General features: G+C 35.7%; 1 protein-coding gene across 3 annotated transcripts in view; it reads left to right on the top strand.

Moving 5' to 3' along the window:
• The window catches only part of Ascc3 (activating signal cointegrator 1 complex subunit 3), a 342,822-nt gene that overhangs the window by 31,928 nt on the left and 287,487 nt on the right, over positions 1–23,407 (top strand). For all 3 annotated transcript variants that reach the window (XM_059272425.1, XM_059272426.1, XM_059272427.1), the window contains exon 4: positions 2,889–3,448. In XM_059272425.1, the coding sequence (XP_059128408.1) occupies positions 2,889–3,448 (560 nt within the window). The remainder of the gene's footprint in view (positions 1–2,888; positions 3,449–23,407) is intronic.

The following is a 23,407-nucleotide window of genomic DNA, read 5'->3' as shown; positions in this document are numbered from 1 at the left end:
CATAGCTGAGCAAGTGCCCTTGTGGTATGATTGAGCATTCCTTGGGAATATGCCCAAGAGTGGTATAGCTGGATCTTGAGGGAGATTGATTCCCAATTGTAGCTGGAGAATTTTCCTCCAGCTCCCACTGCCAAGTCCCGCCAGTCCCGGAGCCCACTTATAAAATAAACACACAGACTCTTACATTATTTAAACTGCTTGGCCATTAGCTCAGGCCTATCATTGTCTAGCTCTCACTCTTATATTCAGCCCATTTCTATTAATCTTTACTTTGCCACGTGGCTTGTGGCTTACCAGTACTTTACATCTTCCTTGTCTTTGCGGTGGCTCCAGTTGGTCTCTCTTTCCTTCCTCCTTCCTCAATTCTCCTCTCTCCTTGTCCCGCCTATACTTCCTGCCTGGTCACTGGCCAATCAGTGCTTTATTTATATAGAGCGATATCCACAGCACCCAATTTTCTAAGAAGGCGCCATATTGATTTCCAAAGTTGTTGTACAAGCTTGCATTCCCACCAGCAGTGGAGGAGAGTTCCCCTAGCTCCACATCCTCTCCAGCATAAGGTGTCTTCAGTGTCTTAGCCATTCTGACAGGCGTAAGGTGGTATCTCAGAGTTGTTTTGATTTGCATTTCCCTGATAATTAGGGATGTTGAGCAATTCCTTAAATGTCTTTCAGCCATTTGAGTTTCCTCTGTTGAGAATTCTGTTTAGTTCTATAGCCCATTTTTTAATTGGACTGTTGGGCATTTTGATGTCTAATTTCTTGAGTTCTTTATATATTCTGGATATCAGTCCTCTGTCAGATGTGGAGTTGGTGAAGATCTTTTCCTATTCTGTAGGCTGTCGCTTTGCCTTGTTGACTGTATCCTTTGCTCTACAAAAGCTTCTCAGGAGAAACATCAACTTTTTAGGAACTTACAGGGAACCTAGTACAGTGGGAACAAGGAGATTTTTTTTTAAAGAACAAAGTAAGATAACTTAATGAAGCAGTTTGAATAAATTGTTTTTATAAAGAAATGTTACGTGCTGTAATGTTGGATATAGGCATGAATTCCATTAAAATAATTTAAAACTTTGTTTTATGTGTGTGGGTGTCTTATGTATCTAAGTGTTTGTGCAACATGTGCATGTAGACCAGAAGAGGGTGGGGAGTGCCATGGAAGTGAAGTTAGGGATGTTGTGAGCTTCATGTGGGTGCTGGAAATCAAAAGTGCATCTTCTGCAAGAGCAGTCATTGCTCTTAATTGCTGAGCCATCTCTCCAGTGTCATTAATTCCTTTTTATGTTTAGAGTTTAGTGTTAACAGTACCAACTTGGTTGAATTACCTATAGAAATATCCAAAACCCCAATCTCTAAGCAGTGCCCATAAGAGAAGAAAAATATATGCAGAGAACTTGTTAGTTTACAAGCACAGTATAACTTAAAAAAAAATTAGTCATGTTTTCTTAAATACCAGTAAAACATGTATACAACAGTGTTCTGCAAATTATAGAGTCATACTTGAAAAGCATTGGGATTGACATGGTGAAATTGCTTACTCACACATATGCTATTGGCATTCTAAACTTGTAAGTTACATTGAAACATTTACTTTCGCCTTGTGATTTAGTCTAGGAATAACTAGTTTGGTGTCTATGTGGGCAGGATTTAAGTCAACTATTCCTTGTTGAACTATCCACCTGGGACAAGTAGAGTCAGAAAATACAGAATTAAGCACAGTGTTGCTCTCCTTGGAAGATGGAGCTAAGAGCTGAAATTGAAAAATCAATAGGATTTGAACAATCAGGATTCCAGGGGATGATAAGTAAGGATGTGAAAATAGACAAAATAGGACCTGGCTGGTTTTTTATTTTTATTATATTTTTGTTTTATTTTCTATTTAAATAACAACTTTGGGAATTTTATTTTGGGGGCATAAGATCATGCTATGTTGTGTAGGCTAGTCAGTTCTGGACTCAGGTGATCCTCATGCCTCAGCTTTCTTAGCTTAATGGATTCCATGGTATCTGGCAGGGACCTACTCCTGAATATTAAGACGTCTGTTTTTGATTAGAGTAGAAAATGTGTACTAGATAGCAGGGCTGGAGGAAAACAAACAGTAAAAGTTGGGGTCAGTTCATGCTTCTGTAAGAATTTAGATCTAGTTATCCAAACTGTTCAGTATTTTGAAGGATGATTTGAACTAGGCTTTTAGGAAGATTCAGATGTTCCTTGTATTGACAAGTTTAGGGCTTATTGAAGATTTAAATTCTTATTTTTTAATTTCCTGCTATAAGAATATTCTCTGAAATTTTTTGAAATTCAGTCATTTTCTCTTTTTATTTAAGATAATTGTTTATGGGAAGTCAATGCTTTAAGAATAGGATCTGATCATTTGCCTCTGTGAGGTTTTCCTTCTTCTTTAACATAGCATCCTTTCATATTTTAAAGTATGGTAAATTCACACATATCCTGGTGGTATGAAATGTTTTTGGATGAGAGTTGTTTAGATTCATAGGCAATTATTTCTTGTCATGTAAGTCTGTTGTACAAATTGGGAAGAAAGGTATGAGTGTGTTGAGGTTTCCTTTAAATTTCATGTCTGTAATTCTGAGTTTAAAATCTTACTATAGTTTATCATCAAATTAGTGTTTAATTTTTAAATAAATTTTTATTCATAGTTCATTTTTAGAAAGAGGCAAGGGTTTTTATTATGTAGCTTCTGTATTTAATATAGACTACAAAATGCTCTTTGTTGATCAAACATCATTCTTTGGGAACTTGGGAATGGACTTTTTTGGTCCTAAATTGATTTAACTCAAAAAGTGGAAGGATTTTTTTTTAAGCATCAAGTTGGATGATGGATGATTCAATTGAGCTAATACTTTTCTTGTTTTTGTCTTTGAATAGTTGGAACAGATAATGGGAGAGAAGCAATTGAAAGTGGAGCTGCATTTCTCTTTATGACATTTCACTTGACGGACTCTGTTGGTCACACGGAGACAAAAGCCATAAGACAGATGTTTGGTCCCTTTCCATCATCATCTGCTACTGCAGCTTGTAATGCCACTAATCGAATTATTTCTCATTTTAGTCAGGATGATCTGACTGCTCTTGTCCAGATGGCAGAAAATGAATGTAGTGATGTAGTGTTTTTTGGTAAAAACTTAGCATTTTCCTTTGAAATGCATGATCTGGACCACTTTGATGAATTGCCAATAAATGGTGAAGCCCAGAAAACTATCAGCTTAGACTACAAGAAGTTCCTGAATGAACATTTTCAGGAGCACTACACCCCAGAACTCAAGCCAGTGGAAAAAACAAATGGTTCCTTTTTGTGGTGTGAAGTTGAGAAGTACTTGAATGCAACTTTAAAGGAAATGACCGAAGCACCGAGAGTTGAAGATCTTTGCTGTACCTTATATGACATGCTTGCTTCGGTTAAAAGCGGTGATGAACTTCAGGATGAGGTACAGTTGAAGTTTTGAAGTTGTATATAAACATGAACTGTTTAAATGAAAAGCTCTTTAAAAATTTATTTCTTCTTACACTATTGGTCGTGAACCTAGAGCTTTGAACATACATATTAAATGTATACGTTAGCACTGAGGTACATACTCAGCCAAGAATAACCTTTTAAACATAGCATAAAAGTAATCCCTTTAACATTCTGATTTGTCACTGGTACTGAGATTTCTAGCTAAGTGCTTTTACGTAGGAGGCACATATACTATTCCAGTTGGTTCTTTCAGGAAGACTGAGTGCAATGAGTAGTGAAAGTGGGATACTCTTACTTTAAAGTATTGTTTCACTGCAGTAATTAATACTTTTACTCCGAGAAATATGTAGATTTAAATGAGAAATTATGTGGGTGCTTTAGGAATAACTGTTTATACTGTTTTTACAGCATTATATATTTCTAAGCATTGTGCTACAAAATATCCTCAGAGTATTAGAAATATTATTTATATGTTAATTAACGTTGATTAAGGAAAATTTTGAGCAATTTCTGCTTGAAACAATAACTATTGAGAATCAATTAATTGGCTGACTAGATTTTTTTTCCAAAATAATTACATTATTTCCCTCTTCCTTTTCCTCTCTCTAGTCTTTCCCATGTACTCTGCCTCCCCTTGCTCTCTCACAAATTCATGGCCGCTTTTTCTTTAATTATTTTACACACACACACACACAACTGCGTAGTCTATATATTACTTGTATGTACATTATTTCATTAGCTAACCAATTGGGGACTTTCAGCATTTTTAGTTGCCTGTAGTTCTTTGTCTAGGATTGAGGCTCCACGAGATTTCCCCTTTTTCAGGTTAGCGTGTCATCCTTGTTCAGGGCTCTTTTAGGCAGCTATGTTGAAGATACTTCACAGGTGTGTCATCTCATTTCTAGAAGACATAGTCTCACAGCAACTTCCTGTTTTTCTGCTTTTTACAATCTTCTTGCTCTCTCTTCCCCAATGATCCCTGAGTCTTAGGTGCTGGAATTGTATTGTAGATCTATCAGTTGGGACTGTGAACACATGATTACTTGTACTTTGCATTTTAATCAGTTGTGGTTTTCTGTAATGATCTCCCACTATTGCAGAGAGAAGTTTCTTTGATGAAGAATAAGAACAACACTTACCTAGTCTGTGGACATAAGGATACATATTTAAAATGTAGTTAGGAATTATGTCAGTTTAGTAAAAAGGTAATTACAGTTTCTCCATCAAGATCCATGTGCATGTGTGGAGGGCAGAGATTGATGTCTTCTTGCACTCTCTGTCTTATATTTGAGACACTCACTGAACTTGGAGCTCATCTGTTCAGGTTAGACTGGTTGGCAGCAGGGCCCCATGACACACTGGTGCCCTTGCTCCCCACCAGCCCTGAAGTTAGGGACACTGCTGCTGTGCTGAGCTTTTACAAATTCAGGTCTTGATGTCTGACAGCAGGTACTTTACCTGCTGGGCCATTTCCCCAGCCACATCACTTTATAGTTTAAGCCATTTGTACAGTATAAAGGGATTACCTTAAATTTTATTTTTCTGTCAGAAGACAGAAAACATTATTGTAGTTCCATTCTCTGCAGTAATTTGGTTATATTATTCAAAGTGATGAATTAGTCTGAACAGCCACATGGAAAGTATATTATGGGGGTTTTAGTTTTGTCCTCAGTATGGCATCATTTCATTTATAAATTACAGTGTCAAAGCATTTTTAGTACTGGACTAATTGAGTGAGTAACATGTTTGCTAAAAGATTAGGTGATATATAACATACTATTTAAAAAAGGCAGAGACTTTGAAATCAAATTTTTATACCCGTCCACTCATTGTTTGTGAGACTTGAGGTAACAGACTCTCTAAGAAGCCCAGTTTTCTTGCTCTGTATCTCAAGGGGATACTAATAGAATGATAAAGGGTTTGTATAAGCATTAAATGAAAATACTCAGGTGGTAGATATCATTATTTGGCCTAGTATTACTATTAATACTTTTGCTACTGTTGCTGCTAATTAATACTATTAGTACTATTGCCACTATTAATACTACCAATGCTACTATTACTACTACTATTGCTATTAATACTATTAATAAGAGTTTTAAAATCATATAGAATGTTACAAATACAAAGAAATTGTCTTAAATTAATTTAGAGAATTAAGGTTAGCTTTTTGAAAGTAAAGGATTATGTGTTTACTTCTATGGTCAGTCTTAAGTCTGTAGTTATTTTTACTTGGGTTATTTTATATCAGATCTGTTGTACATTATGACATGACATGAATTTTTTTTAAATATTATACAAATAATATTGTTTTAAAGTTTATGATACATAAAACTTTTTACTGATTTTTACTTGATTTTTTTTAGCTTAGTGTGCTGCCTGTAATGAAACTTAGAAACATTGAACTCATAGTTTTTTTTGTTTTTTTTCTGAATGAGCGATACATAAAAACTATCTTATTTTTTACTTCTGAATATCTAGAGTGAGGTTTATATTTCTTAGTTTTCCAGCATCCATTTTAAGTATGTAAATGAAGGCATTGTTGAAAGGAGGATACTTCCCAGTTTCCTAGAATGTTTCATAATTTGCTTCATATGCAAGGTCAAATTGAACTTGTACATACAACTGTTCACCACCTGCTTATTCTGCTTATTACTATGTTTCTAGATACATTGTTAGTTAAAGGACATAAAAGAATGAATGCAGGCTATCAAGATGACCAAATGCTTGCTGCCAATCCAGACAACCTGAGTTCAATACATGTTGAGTCCAGTGTACATGTTGGAAGGAAGGAAATCATTCATGCCTGTTTGTACACGTGAGCATGCACTTGCATGTACACATACACAGAAAAATGTAAATTAAACATTGTTTTCTTTTTTTAAAGAATGAGATAGAAATTTTGCTTTGGTGGATAATTGCTAAATAAGAGGCGACATGCTGACAAATAACATTGGTTTTATACTGTCTACAAATGTGGGAACAAAAACAGATTGTGTAATGGTTCAGTGGAGTAGGAAAACTGTTCAGAAAGGTGGTTATGCTTGAACTTAGTCTTAAAATATGATGAATTTTAACTATTTCATGTTAACAGAACATTAGGTGACATATTCAGGCTGTAGAAAAAATAGTGTGTTTAGAGACCTACAGGATATACTGGGATGTCAGAGAAAAAAGGATGTGCAGACAGCCAGGAGCCAAACAGCAAAGCCTGGCATAGCTTGTTGATATATTAAAAGCTACTATGAAGCTATATTGTCTGATTCTGTGATTTTTTTTTTTAAATCTGATCTTAATGGGCTGCTTTATATGAAACATATACATATTATTTTTTATATATACATATTTTTATATATATATATATATATTGCCATTGCTTTGTAGGGTTGAAAGTGGTCTATCCTCTCTATTTGGTTTCTCTATCTGTAAATAAAATGAATACTCATTGAGGATGGCTTCTGTTCTGTAGTAGAAGTTATACAGGTTTGTACTTTGGATGCATTTCTTTGTAATTGAGTTGGAGTATATTTTCTTTTTTAATACGCTGTGTGTGTGTGTGTGTGCGCGCGCACATGAAGGCAGGTGTTGAGGCCAGAAGATAATTTGGGGGAATCAGTTCTTTCTTTCCAACATGATCCTGTACACCAAACTAGGTCATCAAGTTTGGCAGCAAGCATCTTTACCTGGTGAGCCTTGTGCAGTCAAATTTTTTTTTTTTTATATAGTTTCACTTCAGAATGTGCTGTATCTTATGTGTTATTATTTATTTTTTAGGTATATCTTAATTTCATATTATGAGCTTTTATTACAGCATTTTTACATATGCATATAATGTACTTTGATCATAATTTTTTATTGCCTTTTCTTACCCTTTTCCATTCCACATCTGTAGTAGTCCAACTTTTACTTTACTTTCATGTTCTTTACTCTTCCCTAAATCCCATAAATGAGATAAAGCATGTGATGCCCATCTTGTGACAATGACTTATTTTACAGTTTACCTATTCTACAGTTCCAGCCACTTTATCACCGAAAGAAACTCTCCTGTGTGTATGTGCATGCCACACTTTGTTCCTCCATTAGACACCTGGCTGATTCCATAACTTAGCTTTTGTAAGTACTGTAGTGATAAACATGTCTGGGGTTATTTTAGCTGTAACTGTATATACTCAGAGTTAGGTATAATTATGTGGGAGTTCCATGTTGAACATTCTGAGGAATTTTCATATTGATTTCTGTTCCTGCAGTGGTGTATAGAGGAAGCCCCATACCTATGAACTTTTCTTTTCTGCCTGGGCTGAACTAGAATCTCAGTTTTCTTTTGATTTGTGCTTCCCTGATGGAGGAATATATTTTCATGTAATTCATTGGTCATTTATATTTCTTAATTTGAAAAGTGTGTATTCAATTTATTTACCCATTTACTGATTGAATTATTTTTTTGTTCTGGTGTGTGACTTTTTGATTTCTCTATATATCCTGGAATTGATCCTCTGCTAGATGAATATCTTGTACTAAAGATTGTATTATTTGTTGTTCTTATGTGTACTTTTTGATTTCTATGTATATTCTGGAATTGATCCTCTATCAGATGTGTATCTAGTAAAGATTTTTTTTTTCATTATGTGGACTGTCTCATTACTCTCAATTAATGATTTCCTTTGCTGGGTAGAGCTATTTTATTATTTTAGTATCTCAATACTACTTTTATTTGAATTTCTTTTTAGATTTACTTAATCTTTCATAATTTCATACAAATACAGATGTACTTTGATCACATCCTCTCCTGTCCTCCTCCCCTTGTCAGACTCCTTCATCTTCCCAACAGGTCTTCTTCATTCATGTCTTTGTGTGTGTGTGCTCTATTGCATTTAATTAGGGTTGCTTTCATGAACATGAATGAAAGGTTACAAGGGCAATTTACCAGAGACTGTACTGTTGCAGATTAGGACTACTCATTCAGCAACCATTAACCTTTTAGCTACCCAAGGTGGGGTAGAGCTTTAATGAGCCTATTCTTGTTCATGATGGAATGTTGATGGGCCCAGTCTTGTGCAGTTTTTGTGCAGGTAACCACTACTGCTATATGTTTGTATCTACAACAACCAGGTCATATCTAGAACACAGTTCTTCACTGTATTCCTTCTCACCCTCTGACTCCTACATTCTTTCTATCCCCTTTTACATGATGTTCCTTAAGCCATGGGATGTCCCCAGTTAGGGCTGAACATTCAGTAGTTACTTATTCTTACTACCTGGAGCAGTTAAGAGTTTTTGCATTGATTTTTTTTTGCCTACTGCAAACAGAACATTCTCTGAAGTATGCTAAGGTAGTGCTAATTTAATAGTACATCTATTCTTAAATACTTAGAATGAAGTTTGACACCTTAAGGTGTCAGCAGCAGGTTATCCCTAGGGCCTATGACCTTTCCAAACATGAGAATTTGACCAGGCTTATAGTATAAGGCAGGAATTCCTCCAGTGGAGTGAGTCTCAAATTTTAATGGAAACTCAGTAGTTACCTCTGTGGCAGTCATGCCATTGTTTTTACCAGTGAACATATTTAGAGTTTTTAAAAACTTATTTAAATTCTTACGTTAGTTTATTTTATTTTATGAGTGTTTTGTCTACATGTATGTATATGTGCCATGTGCATACCTGGTACCCATGGAGACCAAAGAGGGTGTCCTATCCCCTGGAATGAGGACTACAGATGGTTGTAAACAACCACATGGATTCTGGTGAACCTATCCTCTGGCCGTGGCAGCAACGACAAGTTCTCTTAACTGTGAGCCATCTCATCAACCTCAAGACAAAGCTTTTTAAATTATTTCCTGAACTGTTGCAGTGTTTATTTTTGGTTCTGTGTATTGGATTCAGAACTTTCCACTATTTACTTTTATCTCTCACATAAGCCTGTAAAGAAGGAAGTTAAAAGGGTAGTCATTTGATAACAAAGTTAATTCCATCTCTTTTATTTTTATTTTTGTCTGTCTATCTATGTATCTATCTATGTATCTATGTATCTATCTATCTATCTATCTATCTATCTATCTATCTATCTATCTATCTATCTATGTAATGGTCCTGATAATCAAACCTAAGACCTTTCACGTGGTTAGTCTTGCACGCTCTTTACTGCAGGCTTTGTCCTTAGCCCTGGGATTTCTGAGACAGAATTATAGTAGGTAGCATTGGCTGACTCTGAACTCTTCATGATCATCTTGCTGCCTCCTCTGAGCGCTGGGATTGCATGTCACACCATGCCCAGCCTTTAAACAGTCATGCTGTCTACTGTTGTAGAAATTTATTGGAACTATGTAGACGTATTTCACATGTAACTTAAGCATGTAAAAAGCTACATCTGTACTGTTCCTTAATGTGTGCTTTTCTAGCTTTGAACATAGGTTATCGATCTAGTGACTAATTGACCCTTGACTGAGTAATTTTTCTATTCAAGCTGTTGTCAGTATGAGTAGAAAAACTTTAAGATTCTTTAACATGTTGGAATTAATTATTTTTAAAGTTATTAAAAATGAGCCCCCTCCCCCAGAGTATAGTTACACTAGTAACAGAAAAGCTACCATGTTTTAAATGACTGTTATATGAGCATGAATCATGCTCTCTCTCTTGACATTACCATTTTCCTTGCAGTCTTTCATGTTGTGTATATATGAAAATGGAAACAACATCAAAAACCAACTGAAAAAAGAGCCCCAATTCAAAATTCAGGCTCAAGTCACAAAACAAGACAGTGTTAGAAATTCTGGAACTTTTCCCCACAGCATAGATCATTCATTTACGTGTTTGTTTGTTTGTTTATGTGTATGTATCTGTGTGAGTATATGCACATCTGTGTGCCTGCATCTGCCAGAAGAAAGTATAAAGTATCCTCTATTGCTCTCTGCCTATTTCTTTGAGGCAGTGTCTCTCCCTGGACCTAGGGCTTCTGTTTTCTCTGTTAGGCCAGTAGCCAGGAAACCTCAGTAATCTTTCTGTCTTTGCTACCCTTGGTGGTGGGGTTAGTGGCATACACAGGCTTGTTTTATGGGCCTTGTGTTCTGAAGTACAGTCTTTGTGATTGCAGTCTTGTGCTCTTAACTACTGAGTTGTCTCTTCAGCTTTCGTTATATTTTTAAGAAAAGAGCATAAATTGAAAAGTTGAAGATTTTTTAAAAATGTGAAGCCAGGTAAATCCTGTCTCTATCTTGATGTTAGGCAAATTGCCAGCACCTTAAAAAACTGCATTTCAAATATTTACTTAATAATATTGTGAGAATTTGTTGGCTTTATATATATAAAGCATCCAGCACAATGTTCCCCAAATTGTTAGCACCATAATGTTTGAACATATCCAAGTTTTGACTTTATTCCTTATAAATTATAGAGTAAATTTTTATCTGTGGCTTCAGATGAGTTCTAAAGGGATGGTTGAAATATCAAGAAAGGCTACCATGTTCTAGATCTATTGATAGTATACATATTAGTATTATTCTAATATTAAGTGCTATTTGCAGCACAATTAGTGCCAGTATAAATATTGATGGAGTTGCTGTGTAACCAATTCCTAGGGAAACAGTGAGTTTTGAATTTATTTATGTTCACAGCTTGTTTTCATGCAGATGGCATGTTCTGTAGCATTTGTAATCTGACATTTGCTGTTGGCACTATCTCTTGTATCTATGTAGATGGTATTTTTTGACCCATAGCACATTCATTTCTGAACCTGTCTCTTTTCAGATTTTTACTGATTCCTGGAAATGAGAATTATTTGGTTAGGTTATCTTCTGAGTGGAGACTGATTTCTTTTCTGTATTTATTTGTATCACACACGTTTTTTATGAGAGTAATTAGCATGGTTTAATGTAGTGGCCTAAACTTCATGTTCTAAATATTCCTTTATATTCTTTAAAGCTATTAAGAATATACAGTTATTTTTTGATATTTAGCACTATTGATAATTATTTTATTTGAAAATAAGAATAATCTGACATTGATTTACTATATTTACAAAATAATATTAAATCTGTTATATTTATATTTTGTAAGAGATACTTTTGATGGCTGGGAAAGTTGTTCAAAGGGTAAGAACACTTAGGATGTATTCTTAGCATTAGGACCTGAGTGTAGCTCCCTAGCACCCACACGAAAAGATAGGCATGACCACAGGTACATTCTACAGTGCTGGAACGTGGGAACAGACAGAAGGATTGGTGGAGCTTGCTGGTACCAGTTTAGCTCCAGGTTTAGTGAGAGACCCTATTTCAGAGGAGTAAGGTGGAAAGTGTCTGAGCAGGTGTTATGTGGGGAGACTCAACACACACATCTTCTCACCACAAATGCGGAACCCACAACAAACCAAAGTACAGATACCATCTAAGTCCAGTTTGGTAAACCAATGAATTTTATTGGGATCACCTACAGGAATGTGGGTGAGGGGTTACTTAGAGGAGCAGAAATGACCCAAAGACAGCTGTGTCATCACCAGATCCCACCCAAGCACTGGTGACAGCTCACAAAAACTGGGAACCTGAAGCATACTGCTCAGTCTGCATACAGTTCAAGAGATTTGAGAGTGTCCTCTCCAAGTGACTCAGTTGTTCTAAACTTCTTCCAGACTTCTTGGCTGGTCTCTGCTTCTTCCAGCCAGCTAGTATTTTCTCAGGGTTGTCTGTACAGCCTGACTGGTCTGAGAGTGACCCTCAGCTGGTCTTTATTACTTATTTTGGGAGGGAGGGACCTAGTGAATCTGGTCAGTTTCATGAACTTACTGAAGCTATTTATAGTTGTTTATCTTTTATCTTAAAGACCTCTGCGATATGGAATGTTTCAGTTATGATGCAATTGTTAAACAACAGTGAGACATTGACATCCTTCCATGGCCTCCATACGTGGCATAGACATAACTCCATACACCAACACCACAACCACACACACCTGCCAAAAGTAAAATGTCTAGTATGAAGTGTCACATTGTATTGTGTATTTGTAAATCACATCAGTCTTGGACTTTATTAAGAATAACCAGATTATCATATGTTCTTCTGCATTTAAGCTATTATGATATAACGTACTACCTTATATTCTTTGTAAAGTTCTACTCATTTTATACTCATAAGATAAATGTTTCCCTTCAGCTAGGAATATAGAATATGTATTGCTTTGAGTTTGATACTCTTCATTCATTCATTCATTTTTACTATGTGGAATGAATTCTTAAATTTTTGGAAATTAAAGATTATCTAACAAAATTTATCCACTCAGCACCATTGCATTTCCTGAAGTTTCCACCTCTGGAGTGAGTGAGTGTGTGTGTGTATTTTAAAAGGAGAATGAAGCCGGGTGGTGGTGGCGCACACCTTTAATCCCAGCACTCGGGAGGCAGAGCCAGGCGGATCTCTGTGAGTTCGAGGCCAGCCTGGGCTACCAAGTGAGTTCCAGGAAATGGCGCAAAGCTATACAGAGAAACCCTGTCTCAAAAAACCAAAAAAAAAAAAAAAAAAAAAAAAAAAAAAAAAAAATTAAAAAGGAGAATGAACCAGGAAATTATATCTGATGCAATGAAATTTGTTTGGACTAACTTGGAATAGCACATGGAATTATTCTTGAAATATATTTATCCAGCACAGAAAGAAGAAATATATTTCATTAGTAAAATAAATGATAAGTTTCTGGTAATATTTGAGTTTGATGACAACATTTTTAATATTTTTGTCAGTTTGTAAACAGCCATTAAACTTAGAAAATGACATAAGCGTTTGGATAAATATTTCAGATAGTAGACAGTTTTGGTCAGTTATCTGTATTCACATTTATTACTGTTAATTTTTCTTTTGAGATGAAGTTAGCCTATTTTCTTTCTACAAATTAGAAAACTGTCAATAATGCTATATATATGGAAATAAAAACTAAACAGTTCTTTCTAGTTTTAACTTTACTAATTGCCTATCTTGTTATTTTTCCATTACTGTAATAGGACACCATGACCAAGGCAATTTATAAAGTGTTTAATTTGGCTTTACAGTTTCATAGGGTTATAGTCTATGATGTTGAGCAAGGATATCATGATAGAAATAGCTGAGAGATCACATCTTGATCCACCATGAATAAGCAGAGAGAGAGGGAGGGAGGGAGGGAGGGAAGGAGGGGGAGAGAGAGAGAGAGAGAGAGGGAGGGAGGGAGGGAGGGAGGGAGGGAGGGAGGGAGGGAGGGAGGGAGAGAACACAAACACACATGCCAACTGGGAATGGCCCAAGTGTTTTGAAACCCCAAAGCTCAGTTCCCAGTGACGTACCACCTCTAAAAGGCCACACCTCCTAATCTCTCCTAAACAGTTTCACCAACTAGGGAATATTCAACCACATGAGTCTATGGGAGCCATTCTCATTCAAACCACCACCCTGCCCATCTAATTATTTCTAGTATGTGAAAATAAATCGTGTTCATATTCCAAATTGTTTTAATTAAACTTGTAAATGACTTTGGCTTTAGGGTTGTTAAATTGTTATGTTAGATTAAGTACCTGTAAATAGTGGTCATTAATTATTATGAAAATATAATTTATCTAATTCTTTGCAAGCAGCAACAATTTGCATTGCTCCTTCCCCCTAGAGATAAACAAATGCTGTCCTATTTTCATGTTCATTTTTTTTTTTGTTAGTTGTGGCTTTATTTCATAGTGTATGAATATTTACTAATTTTCTATGCCACAATCCAAATGAGGATTAATTTATAAAATTTTAAGTATTATCTACTTACTGTAATTATTCAGTATTTAATTCTACTTGAGCCATGGCTCCAAAGTCTTTTGTCAGAGTTGCTTGGGTTTTTAACATTTTCTTTTATTATTTTTATTATCACTGCTTTAGGGCTTCTATTGCTGTGATAAAACCGCATGTCCAAAAGCAACTTGAGGAGGAAACAATTTATTTCAGCTTATAACTTTCAGGTCTCAGTTTATCACTGAGGAAAATCAGGGCAGAAACCTGGAGGCAGGAATTAAAGCAGAAGCCATGGAGGAGTGAGTGCTGCTTACTTTCATGCTCAGCCTGGTTTCTTACACAACCCAGAACCACCTGCCCAGAGATGGCACCACTTGCTGTAGGCTGGACCTTTCCACAGCAGTCGCAAATTAAGAGGCTTGCCTACAGGCCGGTATAAGAAGGCATTTTCTCAATTGTGGTTCCCTTTTCTCAGATAACTATAGCTTGTGTCAAGTTCACACACACAACACACACACAAAACCAACCCCCCCCCCAAAAAAAAAAAAAAAACAACCACTAAACAAAATCAGGACAATCACATTGTCTATACCAATGCAAATTGAAAATTGCTTATCACCTCAAAGAAAGCCATGAATAATTTTGCCTATATGCTCTTTATTCTTTTGATGTGTAGAACATTCTCAAAATTTAAAATGCATGTCTTGTATAATTAAAATGGACATGGATGAATTTTCTTTAATTTGTGAGGTCCAGAATTCCTGTTCTCTTTCTTCTTGAGCCATTATTTATGCTGTAAAAAACTTGTTTTCAAATCTTTAAATGTTGCTTAGTGTACTAGCCTGAGTAGAGAATTTATAATTTATCTGCTTTTAAAACCTAACATTACAACTTTATAAAAGAAACTTGTGAAGCTTTCTTCCATTTTCAGAAAGGGTTCAGTAAAAAAGAAAGAAAGGTATTTGTTGCAAAAACGTTTAATGCTGGTGTGCCTGTACAGTTGTATCAAAGGTCAGAATTACCTGTCAGTTCAAATTCTCCAGTGCTTACTGGCTTACTCAGACATTCTATTTCATTGTTAAATTAGGCTTGACAACTATATTTTCCCACATAATAGCTACTTGATCCCAGTATATAAGCCTTTTTCTACGAAATGATTGATAGCTGTGTCTTTCTCCCGCAGTAACTTTTAGTCATTTTGCTACTAATCTCTGGTTTTCTCCTCACTTTTTTTAGTGTTTGTTTGTTTTTAGAAAATCAGATTTTGGTAGTGTTGCTTTTTACTTTTACTTTTCGATGTGTAGTTTAACTTTTATTGATAAAGCATGCATTTGTTTTAAATAATTAGGCCTGAGAGTTTTCCATTCTTTAGTTACAAAAGAGTTGAAATAAGCCTGAGTTCTTGTTATACCTGGTTTTCAGTTGTATTTACTTTAGAATGGAAATGATGTTTTTATTTACATATTTTAGCTGTTGATGTCTACGTTGGTAATGATGTGCTACAATCACTAGCACCCACTCCTTAGGCTAAGCAGGAAGATTGCAAGTTTGATCCTAGCCAGGGCTACAAATTTAAATAAATATAAATGTCTCAAATGTAAATAAATTGGGCAAGGAGCAAGTCTCCCGGTATAGATTAAAAAAAAAAAAAAAGAAATGTTTACAAGTACTATTCATATGCGATCCATAATAATTGATTATAATAATTGATACTTGTTTGAAATACACTAAAATATAAGTGGCATGGATATTTTTATTTGAAAGTAAAGTCCAATTAATTCATCCAGTTATGAACATTTAATGATATCATATCTAAAGTTGATTAAAAACAATACAATATTGATGATAGTTTCTCTCTTTTTGTTACTTATTACTGTTTTCTACAAAGATTCAAGCATCTCTAGCATAAATACATTTTGCTGCCTGGATTGTGTTTAACCATAGTGAATAATCTTGCTGCTTTACAAAATTTACCAATATTCAGAGAAAAATAATCTTTATTCCATAACTTTAGGCTTTATTTTGTACTAGTTTTCGGTTTTCTGAAAAAACAGAAATATATAGTTTCTGAATATGTTTTCCACCGCAATTTTCCTTATATTAACATCTTGCATTAGTTTGGCACATTTGTTAGAATTGATGAGTCAGTATATTGATTATTAGTATAAGCAAAGGCACAGTGCAGTCACCTAACTGTACTGCTCCGTGGGTAGAAGATAGTTTATTTGGGAACGTAAACTGCCAGATGACCAGGAAAACCCTTGTCAGTTTTATGGGTACAAGTAGTGCAGAAAGAGGTGTGGGGCAGGACAGCCTGGGAGTTAGCATGGGGGCTGCTTGAGTTCATCAAGAACTAGGTGCCCTTTGCAGAATGTAGTTGACCATTGTGGGTGGATAAGGCAAATACTGACTCTTCCTGACAAACCTGCTTCAGGAGACTTCTAAGGAATTCTTAGTTTAGGTATCTATTTACCCCATAACAATTCTTCTGTTTCCCTGCCATTTTGGGTCATGCTTTGGCATAACAATATCAACTGAAGTCCATAGTTTGTTATGACTCAGTTTTGTATTGCAGAGACTCTGGGTTTCGACTAATGTGTAGTATAGTGTGTGTCCATCAGTAGTATACAAAATAGTTTCATTTTCCTGGAAGACTTTGGCCTCTGTCTTTTGTCTCCTGTTGTTTTTTCATTTTTTAAATCTTATTTTGTGTGTGTGTGTGTGTGTACAGTCACACATTGAGGGAGAGGTCAGAGGACAACTTTTGAGGTCATTCTCCCACCATGTGAGTTCCCAGATTGAACTTGGGCCCTTGGGCTTGGCAGCAACCCTCTGACCCAACTCATAGGTTTTCTCCTTTCCCATTGAGCCCCTGGCAACCTTTGATAGTTTTACTGTGTCTATACTTTACTTGAAGAGCATTTTCTTTGCTTTTTCCAAAACGTCCTGTAGGTGGAATCATAAAATATGTATCCTTTACAGACTCCTTATTTTACTTAGCAATGTTCATTTCAGATTTTCCTATGTACTTTTGGGGTATAATAGTGTGTTTCTTTTTAATGCCAAACAGCACTACACTGTTTGTTTATCCATTTACTTATTGTGGGACTTTCTGGTTGCTTACCAGCCTGGACAATTAAGACTGAAAATAAATATTTTCTGTTTTATTATTGTTATTTATTGTTTCTGTTTTTACATTTGCCCAACTGTTTATTTCCCCTCCTTGCAAACTCTCTTTGAAGAAGTACTTTAACTTTATTTGATTTGAAATGTACCTCTTGTTAACTGCTCTATCTGAGCATCTTTCAGGCTCTAGGTTTACCATTCTTTCCAGACCTTTGCTTTTCTTCTGTCATCAGCTGCTGATTGATTTTGGTAGTTGGTTTGCTTTTGGTGTGGAAGCTAATTGAGCTTTGTTTTTTGTTTTAAGTCTAAGTAATTACACATATTGTTTTTTACATTCCTTATTTTGTGTATGCTCTTTCATCCTCCTTTTTATTTCTTACTCCCCATGTACCCCTTTTTGTTGTCTATTTAGCCTGAGCTAGCCTCTAACTCAGCATCTTCCTGTCTCTTGCTTCCAAATTTTGAAGTTATAGGTATGTATCCCTGTGCCTACCAATTCAGTACTTTTAAAAGAATTCTTGTTGTGAAATCTTTGGGTTATAAAAGATAAATTGTATTCATTTTAACACATACTATAGTTGGGGTTTACATTCTATTTTCAGCATTTGGCTTTAATGTTCCAGTTGCCTTTTGCATCATTTGCAGTTGACGAAACACTCACTGCAGTTCATTTTGTCATACTTTACAGGTATTCAGTATGAGTATTCATTTCTCCTGTTGTTCATCTCTTAAAATCCTATTAGCACTATTTTGGAACCTCTCACTATATAGTCTGCATGTCTGTCCATGGCTTCAAACATACATATTAAGTACTTGCTGTCTTGCATCTTAGGTGAACCCCATCTCTGGCAGCCTTGTTCTGTTTCTAGAGCTCTGCTTGGTTCCTTTTGCATGTTATCACTTTCCTTGTTGTGCTTTTTGTCTTATACCTAAGCAGCTTTTTTGTTGGCCTTTTTAAAAAATCTATTTTTATAATTTTTTTTACATTTATTTATTTTGTGCCTATGAGCAACTCAAGAAGCAACATTCCTGTTTTGAGTTCCTATCTTGACTTCCTTCAATGGTAGACTGTAACTTGGAGGTTTAAGATTAAATAAACCACTAGTTGCTTTTGGTCAGAGTGTTTTATTACTCAGAAGTAACTAGAAAAACTGTTTTCATAATTTTATTTTTATTTGTGTGTGTTTAAAATTTACTTACTATTTCCCTGGCATGGCTAATTTATGTATGAGTGTTTTGCCTGCATGTATGTATGTGTGCCTCATGGCCCAGAGAGACCAGAAGAGAGTGTTGGATTTCTTGGAACTTGAGTTATATGTGTTTGTGAGCCACCACGTGGGTCCTCTGTAGGAGCAATGAGTACTCTCAACCACTGAACCATTTTTTCAGCCCCACATTTTAATTTTAGATTGACATGAATTTGAAGCTTTTCCCTTTCACGTTCCTCTGAACCCCTCCTAAATTGTTAAGAGAGCTGTGACCCCTGCTGTCAGTTTGTATTCGTCATTGACAGGGAAGGGAAGTCGTGTGCACTTCCTTATTTCAGCTAAGTACAGCTCTAGCTGCCACTCTGTACTGAGCAGTTTTCATCTAGGTTACCCCAAGGAGAAAACTCCCTAGCCTGTGTCACAATCAGAGCTCACGTGAATACAACTCTCTTTTGCTCAATTTTTGTCGTAGGGATGTGTTTGTCTTCTTTTTATGTGTGTTTCTGTCTCTTTTGGGTTTTCCTTTTTTTTTTTTTTTTTTTGGTTTTTCGAGACAGGGTTTCTCTGTGTAGCTTTGCGCCTTTGCTGGAACTCACTCTGTAGTCCAGGCTCTACAAAGTCCTCCGAACTCACAGAGATCCGCCTGCCTCTGCCTCCCAAGAACTGGGATTAAAGGTGTGAGCCACCACCGCCCGGCTAGGTTTTCCTTTTTTTATTACCACCACATAAACTCCATCTGCAGTCTTCATAATTGGAAATGGTAATCTTTTCAGAAGGTGCCCTCTTACTTTCAAGCATAAAAGTGAGATTTTTTCAAGATAATCTTATGAAGACATTAAAATAAAATAGAGCCGGGCGGTGGTGGCACACGCCTTTAATCCCAGCACTCGGGAGGCAGAGCCAGGCGGATCTCTGTGAGTTCGAGGCCAGCCTGGTCTCCAAAGTGAGTTCCAGGAAAGGCGCAAAGCTACACAGAGAAACCCTGTCTCGAAAAAACAAAACAAAAAAACAAAACAAAAAAAAAAAATAGAAATGAATATAACTAGAGATAAATATATTAAACTGAATAAGTCAGCCTCAGACAAATACATTTTCTCTCATTTGAGGCTCCTAGAAATTTATATATAAATAAAACCATGCATGTTTTATATATATGCATATATATTTCTGTATATACATACATACTTACACATACATGAATTAAAGTAGAAATGAAATTTTGTAGATCTGTATACCTTAGGAGTGTCCAGCCTTTTGGCTTCTCTGGTTCACATTGGAAAAGGAAGACTTTCGTTGGGCCAAACATTAAATGCACCAAGAATGTTTATTCCGTGGCTGCTGGATTGGAGTTGTGAGAATATGTATACATTTATTTTGTGTGATATTGCAACATGATTTTGTCAGTTTTAACACTCAAGAAATACGCAATGAAGTTAAAACCCCCTCCCCCAAAATACTTGTTTTAAGTCAGTTTATGATTTTGTGTTCAGCCATATTCATAGCTATCCTTGCCCACATGGCAATAGGAGTAGTTATGGGAGGAATAGGCTCAGTGTGCAGTATATACATGTGTGACAGTGTTCTTATATTACAGTACCATATACAATGAATATAGGCACCGAAAATAAAAATAATAATTTATCAAAGTAAAAAATAAACATGGTGGTACATACTTATAATCCCAGCACTTGGGAGAGACTGAGATAAAGAATCATAACTTTTAGAAAATCACACTATCTCAAAAGAACCTCCCCCCACAAAAAGGGCTAAATAATATGCTGGAATTTTTATTTAAAAAGAGGTTTAGTTTCTACTTCCAATATATGACACTTTGTATGTATAGAATGCTAGAAAAGATAGGATATTTGTCTTTGTTAGTCTGACTTGCTTCACTTAAAATGATGACTTCATTACATCCGTGTTCCTTCAAATGGCATAGCTTTATTTTTTATGGGTGAAAAAAAAATTCGCCGGGCGGTGGTGGCGCACGCCTTTAATCCCAGCACGCAGGAGGCAGAGTCAGGCAGATCTCTGTGAGTTCGAGGCTAGCCTGGGCTACCAAGTGAGTTCCAGGAAAGGCGCAAAGCTACACAGAGAAACCCTGTCTCGAAAAACCAAAAAAAAAAAAAAAATCCATGTGTATATAACCTACATTTCTTTATCTAGCTCTTTCAACAAATAGTGCTGCCAAAACTAGACATCCATATGTAGGTAGTCTTAGTCTTAATCTAAATATTTTGAATACTTTCTAACACTTTGGACATGTCTTTTTTATCATATATTTGAAATTATGTACATGTTATATACCTATGAATATTATAAAACATATACAAAATTGGAAAATTTTCAAGGATGCTATCATAAAAATATTTTTTTGTAGAGCTAGCAATTGAACCCAGGGCCTTGTGTATGTTAGGTAAGCATTCTACCACTGTCCTATGTTCCCATCCCTAACCTTATTAGCAACATTAAAATCCTTCCCATTAGAGCAGTATGTCTAGATATTCTTTAATATTTTTGAATCTTGAACTCGTTGGGATGTTTTGAGGTACTAATTGTATGATTGATCCCATTTGATAATTAATGTTTAGGACAACTAGAAATTATTGGTTTTTTTCCTTTCTTTTTTTTTTTTATATACAAGAAGTGGAAGGGAGGCAATGGTGACAACATATGTTGATTAGATCTGAATTTTATCAGTAGTAAAATGCTTTGGATCATGCTGTAGATGAATTTAGAGAAGTTATTTACAAAACCTTTTGAGTGGTCTAGGCAGCAAACGGTGAGCTTAAAGGAGACAAACAGAAAGTCTTTAAGGCCATTTAGTTGTTAAATCAAGAGGCCTTGGAAATGGGTTTGATGACAGTGATGAAGTGGGTGAAATAGGGTAGGGTGTAGGTGGAAGTTTCTCTCCTGCCTGCCTGTTCCCAAATGGACAGCAGCCACTTCCCAAATAATTGACTCAGAGACTTAGTATTACTCATAAATGCTTGGCCAGTAGCTCAGGCTTATTACTAACTAGCTCTTACACTTAAATTAGCCCATAATTCTTATCTATGTTTAGCTACATGGCTTGGTACCTTTTCTTGATTCGGCATTCTTATCTTGCTTCCTCTGCATCTGGCTGGCGACTCCTGACTTGGCTCTTCCTCTTCCCAGAATTATTCTAGTCTGATTGCTCTGTCTATACTTCCTTCCTGGCTACTGGCCAATCAGCGTTTTATTAAAACAATTTGAGTGACAAATCTTTACAATGTACAAGAGTGTACTGCATTATCCCACAGCAGTAGGGAGTGTTAAAAATGCCTTTGACTTGGGGAGGAAGGTTAGCTATGCCATTTATAAATATAAAGAGCCTTTAGAAAGGATGGAGTGGGTAGAGAACTATGGACAGTTTTACACATGAAGCATTTTAAGAGACTTTTAGGTCCTGTAAGTGGAAAGGATAACTTGGGTATTTAACAGGCAGCTTAGAGTGGAGAGATGTATAGATTTAAATTTTCAGTGTGTACTTGCTAAGAGTTTGATTGTAAACAGATAATGAGGGAAGATGAAGTGAAGGCAGCCTTAAGGAATGGACACTTACTAGATGAGCGTAAAGAGGAGACAGGAAGTATCCAGGGTGCTAGAACATATATCAAAAGAATGATACATCAAGAATATAAAAGGAAATGTAGGTTTCAAGAAGGATAAGGAATAAGAGTAAGCAGTGTGGCATGTTGTTCTCATTACTGAACAAGATTGGGGATGATAAAGACAGAAAAAATTATTATTATTATTATTTTTTTTTTCAAATCTGTGAGTGAGAGTCCTTCAAGTAGAATGGCTGCTAGTAGACAATGCTGATTGAAGAACCCTAGCCCAAAACAGTAGTGTTCTAAACTTTGAAACTTTTGAGAACCAACATGTTAATCATGAATGGGAAAGTCTACAGTTTACCTCATGCGATAGACTGAAGTCATAATGTAGATGTTCTAAAAATACTGTACAGCTAGCTACTTTGAGCCTACATATATAAGGTATATATGAAACAAGTGACTTTCATGTCTGGACTTTGGTCCTGTTCTGAAGGTATTTTACCATGCATATGGAAATTTTCTCAAATCTTAAAAAAGTAAAATCAATCCCCTATTGGTCCCAAACATTTTGGATTGGGGGTACTCAGTGGCAATAGATCTTATCCTGAAAGTGGTCAGTAATGGAGCTTTGTATTTCCTTGCATTCTATATCCTGTACTTTAGTTTCTAAAAATGTTAATCCAATAGCTCAGTTGTTCAAGTGCTTGTTGAAGAATACTGAGGACCTGAATTTGATCTTTTGAGACAGAGATTTGTGGAGTTTGCTGGCCATTGTGCCAAACATGCTTGGCAAGTTCCAGACAGTAAGAGAGACCTAGTCTTAAAAAACAAGGAGGATTGCTGCTTAAGAGCAACACTGGAGAGTGACCTTTGGCTTCCATGTATATCGTTGTGCAACACAACATGTACACACACACATGCACACTAGTTATTTAGGCAGTCTGGTTTCTGAATTTAAAACAAAATGGGTCACGGAAATTCTAATTAAATAATACTATGGAGAACCACAGATTGAATATACAAATTACATACATGTATGCATTTATCATTCCTGTTATATTTAAAGTGAAAGCTTAAACAGTCTGTGGTATTACTTTGAATAAGGATGAATAGCATTGTATTATTTCAATAGATTTTCTTACGTATTGGAATACAGCTGTATTGGATTTTTCTAATGTTTGATCACTTATCCCTTTTGTTGTGGTTATTCATACTTGTTTGTTTACATTTTTCATAATAGAATTATATATGTATGCCTGTTTCAGTATTTTCTATAAGAGCCCTTCAAGTATTTTAC

Source organism: Peromyscus eremicus, chromosome 8b, assembly GCF_949786415.1.
Source record: "Peromyscus eremicus chromosome 8b, PerEre_H2_v1, whole genome shotgun sequence".
NCBI classification, from domain to species: domain Eukaryota; kingdom Metazoa; phylum Chordata; class Mammalia; order Rodentia; family Cricetidae; genus Peromyscus; species Peromyscus eremicus.
The sequence above is the reverse complement of the archived record's forward strand: the minus strand, read 5'-3'. Positions and strand labels throughout refer to the sequence as shown.